The 7,342-nt window shown below is 38.6% G+C and overlaps 1 protein-coding gene across 2 annotated transcripts; it reads left to right on the plus strand.

Moving 5' to 3' along the window:
• The first annotated feature begins 379 nt into the window (after positions 1 to 379).
• Positions 380 to 6,953, plus strand: LOC123867013 (ran-binding protein 3). Of its 2 annotated transcripts, none has more exons than XM_045908848.1 (6): positions 380 to 454; positions 1,139 to 1,267; positions 2,122 to 2,495; positions 3,733 to 3,876; positions 4,681 to 4,923; positions 6,171 to 6,953. In XM_045908848.1, the coding sequence occupies exons 1-6, from the start codon at positions 433 to 435 to the stop codon at positions 6,558 to 6,560; spliced, it is 1,302 nt and encodes a 433-aa protein (XP_045764804.1). In that variant the 5' UTR covers positions 380 to 432; the 3' UTR covers positions 6,561 to 6,953. The 2 variants fall into 2 exon arrangements, with proteins under 2 accessions (XP_045764804.1, XP_045764805.1); XM_045908849.1 differs by having other exon boundaries at positions 3,736 to 3,876.
• Positions 6,954 to 7,342: the final 389 nt, after the last annotated feature.

Consider the following 7,342-nt stretch of genomic DNA (forward strand, 5'->3'; position numbering starts at 1 on the left):
CCATTGACTAATTTTGAATTTTTGACTAGTTTTGACGTATAGTCGTATATCTTTTTTTTTTGAGACTTCGTCCTTCGTCTGTGTTGGCGTTTGCTGGCGCGCGTGTGGTGCCTTTTTGGAATGTTTTTTTTATTTTTATTAAAAGTGGCCGGTTTTGTGTTTCACTGTTGTTTTTTGGTGGTTGAACTGAGTAGGAAGCATTCTAAGAGGGCGCCGAACGTGTGTTGGTGAGCGCCGGCACAGATGAAGTCCATACTTACATAGTTTCCCTAACTTGTAATTAGCTAGAAACTTGATATTGGCTAATCTTTGTAAAGCCAGACGAGAGAAGAAAAAAAAAATGTCAGGTATGTCAATATCTATTGTCATTTGTCAATGCTGAAAAATCTATTGTTTATGGTTTAAGAATTTGTGATTTGTTCACAGAATTTGATGATGGCAGATGCAAAGCAAGGTACGGATTTAATTACTAATCTTTTTATAATTTTACCCCTAAACTATCAGAAAATTCCGACACCCCTAAGTCTAGTATATTTTGTATCTAAGCAGTTCCGTAAATGCTGATAAATGAACATTTATTGCTCAATAAAAATGCCAAATAACCACACACTAACTGAATACTTGTCTGCATCAGCATTTTTTTGTATTCATTTGTTTCTTTAGATAGTAAAAGTTGTAGATTATCTTGTGTACATATTCTATAAGTTCTCTAGAAGGATGTATTTCAAGTTTCTCATGTCATAGTTTACTAGTTTACACTCAACAATAACAAAAAGGTAGGCCACAATGGCCACAGCATTATAATGGACTAGCGATCCGCCCCGGCTACGCACGGGTAGCTTATTACAGTAACTTGGGAATCTCAAATTAAAAAATAAATAAATATAGCCTATGTCCCTCAAGAATAATGTAGTGTTCTACTGGTGGAAGAAATTTCAAAATTCCAGAGATAATTTCCTACAAACAAACTTTTGTTTGTAGGAAAAGTTTGTACTTTACCTCTTTATAATATAAGTATAGATTTCAAAAGTGAAACACTAAATTATAATAAAACTACACGATTCTGTTTTGTTTGACATTGTTTAAGCTGTAGGTATGTACTATGTAACATGTAATTAGTAAAAAAATATTTTTTCAGGTAAAACACCTGATGATTTCTGTAATGGATCATCCCAGCAGTCACGTGTGGTGCTTGCAAAGCCCAGATTGGAGTGTTTTGGATCCTCCAGTTTTGCATCTAGCTCAAGCAAAAGTTGTAACCCTTTTGGTGAGTAAAAATCTTAATATAAAAACAAAATCATTAAAATTATATTAACCTGAACTTCAGTAATGGTCAAAATTAGGTGCTCATTATTTTTTATTACTAATAAGATGTCTAAACTGCTGTTTAGCATGCCACAGGTTTAAGGATCTTGTAATATTTATTGTCAAGTCTTGTTATTGTTAGTGTTATTTAGTATTGTTCTACTCTTGTATGCTCATTAGCCTCACTAGTATTATTTCCTTTTTTATTTTTAGGGTTCTGTACCTCAAAAGTAAAAACGGAACCCTTATAGGATCATTTTGTTGTCTGTCTGTCTATCAGTCCAACCGTCGTGTCTGTCAAGAAAACCTATAGGGTACTTCCCGTTGACCTCGAATCATAAAATTTGGCAGGTAGGTAGCTCTTATAGCACAAGTAAAGGACTAAATCTGAAAACTGTGAATTTGTGGTTACATCACAGAAAAAAATAATTAAAATGTGTTTAAATTTTCAAAGATATCTATACCAAGTGGGGCATCATTGTAAGGGCTCTTCAAGGGTATCCGAGGTGGTACCACCTCTGATGATTTTTGAGACTGTCTCTCACTAATACTGGAGTTGAATAGTATTAAAGAGAAAACTTATTTAAGTGTATTAGACAAATTCGGGATGGGCAAAAACTTCGAGGTCATGCTAATTTTTGGCTATGGAAAGTTAAACCTACTGTGAAATAACTGCATTTCTATTTTATATGCATCCAGAAGCTTCTGGGGCTCGATTGAAGTGGTCCATGGACCATGCGCTTTGGTCTTATGGCCATGCCAGCCCCTTAGGACCCCGAAAAATAGTATGACTGTATATAGATAATTTTATTGCAGGATCATCTGTGTTACGTCCAGCACAACTACTATCAGGAAACAATCCATTTCTAAAAGTTTCCGAAACAGACAAGTCTAATAAAAAGAAAGATACTGAAGGATCTCCGGAAACTACACAAGAAGCAGAAGCTCCCAAGTTTGTGCCTCTCGGTACCACAAATGCAACACCAAGAACAACTACATCAGTACCAGCTCCTGCTCAGCCCCCGAGCACTTCGTCTTCAGGATTCATTTTTGGTCAGAATTTGAGTGAGAGGGTGGTCATTAAAGAGACAGTGAATAATGGAGATGCATCAGTTGACCACAGCTCTTCAAATGGCACGTCTGAATTATTATTTACAAGTGCTGCTGCGTCTGTGAAAGAAAATAGTCAGGTTTGTCTTTAAATCATTTTTTAGTTTTATATTATTTGACAGTTAACATCTTGCTCTCTTCCTCCCACACTGACCCCTAAGTGGTGATGTCTCATGTATTGTTGTCATAACTTTTCGATAATCTCAAAGTTTACGCAAAACAAAGAATCCAATCTTAAGTTGCAACATGGTGGTTTGGGCAGGTCCTAGAATAAAGACTAAATACACCATACACTTGCCCAGCTAGAATATGTTTTTGCACAATATTCAATCATATCATGCCTTGTGTTCACTTGCTTGCGTACTTTACTACCTGAATCGAAAGTCTTTATGAGCTTTCTGAGAGTTTTTTTTTTGGTTTAGATATACCTATTGGATAATGTAACCATCAGTTTATGAAAATAAAAATAATCGTATATTATATCTATTGTGTACTTGCGAAAAAAATTAGACTTCTTTGGTTTATATACATAAAGCGCACAATGCACATTACTCAGCAGGCATTTTATAAAATTTTTTTTAGCGTTCCATTGTAAAACAAGCAACCCTTACAGTTGGCCAGACCATCTGTAGGCATGTGTGCATTGGTCTGTTATTTAAAAAAAAAACTACGAGCTATAAAACTCCGAAATTAAAAATCGCAATATGGCTTAAATGGGATGATTAGATGACGTTATTTCCATTACCATTATTTCCGTCATCAGATAATTTTCATAAAATCATCTTACTCTATGTAGTCTTTGTTACGTGGATAATGTTTCACTATAAAAAAAATACTCTGACCTCGATCTACAAGTACAGTGAATGATTCGATTGATCTATTGGGTGTTAAGAATTAGCCTCAAGCTGGGGATCCCGTTCTAGCAAGAGATTGATCGTCCACTAAAGCCGGGTCCAGACGAGTGTAACGTGTAATGTAATCCACCGTGGAATGTAACACGAATTCTGCGAGTGGACGGCACTACGAACATTTCATGTAACGCTCGCGCCGGCGCACGGGCTGATCCACCGGCTGTCGGTTTTTTGCGAAAACACAAAGGCGTTCGCAGTGTTCGTTTGGGCTTTAACAATAGATTCGCGTACACAATTTGCTTTGATTTCGTGTACCGTCCACACTGTTGACGCTAAATTACAAGTAATCTTATACGCTACACTCGTCTGGACCCGGCTTTACCTTTCGAACAATATGCAACTAGGACGCAGGAGTTCTTTTTACCTGACGAATGATGTCAACTATGCCCTATTGTATATTTCTTAGCAGGAGGATGCGGCAGGAGGAAGCGCGGAGGGCGAGGGGCTGGCGGCGGCGGCAGCGGAGTATGAGCGCTCGCACGCGCGGCCGCCGCCCCCCGCCGCCTACTGCGCTATGACTGGCGAAGAGGACGAGACCAACGTACTGCAGGTGTGTATGCATGTTGCTTATTGTAGCTGCAAGATGCTACAACTTTATACTATGTGTACTAAATTACTAGTAATAATCAATAATTTTTATATTTTTGAATAAATAGGTATGTATAAATATGTAGTTTAGGAGACAGGAGTTGGGACGTTCAAATTACGTAGAACTGGACTCATTATTTTGTAAATGGCACTTTTTTTTTAAAACTGTGTTAAGAAATAAATTGGCTGTAACACACAGACGGATAGGCAGATGGACTGTTCAAAACTATAAGAGTTCTTTGTTTTACCTACTATGGATCTGTTTTTAATTTATTGCGAGATATGCTTGCGCTTGACGTCAATCATGCTTAATAAAAAGCATTGCTGATATTGTGTTGGCTGGAGCGCTTGCCTAGAAGATACCCATTTACTCTTGCCTTGTTATTAATACGTGGCAGAAAACACGGACTGAGGGGCGTTCCACACCTTAGCAGTTTGTATTAGAAATATTGAGCAAAATTTTTCATATAAATGGGTTAGATCTTGACCATATAAGGATGCCAACGTTCACGGTTTCTCGCTTGTGGTGGTAGAAAAGTAAGCCCCGCTGCAAACGTCCACACTTGCGATGGTTGTCACAAGCCGCGTGCAAGTCATTACGTTTAAAACTTATGGCGTACTTAGTACCCAATTTCGCATTTGTCGACGCAATAACGCCAAAAGATATGAACGTAACCGCACATGGCTCGTGACAGCCAATGCGAGTGTGGGCATATGCGGCGGGGCTACAGGTTTTGAAGTTGGTGAGCACACAAACGGTACGCAGATCTCGTGTCGACTGTTCGCGTGGGAGAGCGGCAGCTGGCGCGAGCGCGGGCGCGGCGTGCTGCGGCTCAACGACGCGGCGGGCGGCGGCGGCGCGCGGCTCGTGGCGCGCGTGGCGGGCTCGCTGCGCGTCGTGCTCAACACCAAGCTGTGGCCCGACATGGTGGTGGAGCGCGCCGGCAACAAGTCGCTGCGCATCACGGCGGCCGATGCGCAGCAGCAAGTCAAGCTCTTCTTGATCATGGCAAGTACTCAAACAGATACTCTGTTTCATATAGCCTCCATTTCTATACCATGAATCTTTAGATACATCTGGATTTCTTACTCGTAATACCTACTTAACGATATCCGCAGCGCAGTCCCCGTTGGTCAGGAATAGAGAACGGGGACGACGGGACAAGTTTTTAATAAAATTTTATTCTTATTGATTTTCTTTTCGTATCAATTAATTTTTAAAGAAACAAATCCGTTTCCCCCCTTAAAAACAGTTAAACAATCAATAATTTCACAACAGGCTATATTCCTACATATGTATTTAACTAGAGGTCATTATTCTCCTCAACAACAAACTCTATAAACTGGATTGTAATTCCTTATGTTTTACTAAACAGCCTATATATATTCCATACTATAATAATATTATAAACTAGCTGATGCCCGCAGCTTCGCCCGCGTGGATTTAGGTTTTCGAAAATCCCGTGGGAACTTTTGATTTCCTAGGACAACAATAGCCTCTCCATAATAGCACGTTCCCGGGATGCAACTTGTTTCTGTACCACGTAAAAACATTTAAACGGATGATCCTTTAAAAATCCTGAGAGACCATCACCAGGATTTAGGAATGCAATTCCATACAGCATCAGGATTGAGAAGTTGGGTCCTCGAGGTCAACGACACAGTCTTTACTTGGTATAGATACCTTCAATATCTATTTATAACTGTCAGTTTCTAAATCCCATCAGCTTTAGTGGTCAGGTCTCCTGCAGCATCAGGATTGAAGAGTTGGAATCCAAATTTTTTATGGAACAATGTCGCAAAGTTCCTTTGTAGATTAAAAAAAAAAATGCAAATTGGTTCAGAAATCTCGGAGATATCGGTGTACATAGGTAGAAAAACACAACTCCTCCATTTTTGAAAGTCGCTTAAAAAAGTAGCCTATGTTACTTCTTGGCTAATCCTCTACTTGTCAGTGAATATCCCGTCAAAATAACCTTAATATGGAGGTAGTTATTTCGAAATTACAGACAGACACTTCAATTTTATTTATTAGTATAGATGCAAAAGATTTTTTCCAAATGTGGTACAGAGATAACTTTCAGCCCGAAGACTGATGTAGGGTGATGTAGGCTGTTGCTACTTTTTGTCCCGGAAATCAAAGAGTTCCTACAGGATTTAAAAATTAAAAATTCTCTTGGAAGTCGCGGGTATCACTATAGTAACTATATATAAATTATAATTTACGTTATATAAATGGAATGACTTTTATTTCAGGGGGCTCCAGGAGATATCGTACAATTACACAGAGCGCTTATGTCGCGAATCTCGCTCAGCAAACGGAGTTCAATAAGCTCCAAAGAAGATGAAAAATCCCAGAGATCTGCTGAGAGACTAGAAGCAGCGGCCGATGAAATCGATTACCTTGAAAAATCAGTTGACGACTCTAATCAAGAAGATGATTCCAATTTTGACGAGGAACAATCTGTCGACGCCGCTCCTGACAGCAGGCACGATGACAGATTGGAATGTATTGATGATAAGACTGAGGATGTCGATAGTACGAATCAGGAGGTAGCGGAAGACAAAGAAATAAATGCGTTAAAACGAAAAGAACCAGTCACAGACGAAACTTCACCTAAGAGACATTGCCAAGACAATCAGTGAGTGTGATATTCAGTCTCAGTGTTAAATTATGTGAATTAAACTTGAAAAAATATATGAACTTTGTTTGATCAATTCCTTGCAAATCTGTATTTCAATGGTGTGATGAGAGTAGAAATATTTATGATTAAATTAATAACTTTGTCGTAATGCAGCATTGGATTAGTATTAATAGATTGATTGATAAAGAAATTTTTTTCTTCGTCATTTGGAATATTGAGTATGAAAAGAATTGCATAATAACTTTACAATACTTACCTAACAAGTTTGGCTTTAACACATTCCAGGCGACTGTGGAGCGAATTCACTAAATATTTGATTCGGCCGGAGCTGAATACCAAATAAAATATTATACATGTGATTTATTTTCTGAAATATAAGCATTAAAATGTTCAATAACTTTTTTAATTTACCCTTCTCATGGATAAAATTTTAAAGGACTCAGATTCATACATATCTACGGATTGGAGATGAGCAGAACGCAGCGCCTTTTATTTATAACTTTTATAACAACTAACATAGGTACTGTTGAAATAGGTAGGTGTAATGAAAACAAAACACTCGAGGGGCGAGTGGCGCGCCGCGCGTCCACACCTCTAGGTATGCAAAAGTAAATGAAGCTTAGTTTGAATTATCGAAAAGGATGCTGCATTGCGGCTCCTCTCCACTCTGCAGGTGTGCATTGCGCCTTTGCATATTTTAGAATTTTACTCAACGTAACTAAAGTGGTTGTATTCGGATATACAACCACTTTAGGATAGACAGCGTAACCAATCAGTAAGGGC

The sequence above is a fragment of the Maniola jurtina genome, chromosome 7, assembly GCF_905333055.1.
Source record: "Maniola jurtina chromosome 7, ilManJurt1.1, whole genome shotgun sequence".
NCBI lineage: Eukaryota > Metazoa > Arthropoda > Insecta > Lepidoptera > Nymphalidae > Maniola > Maniola jurtina.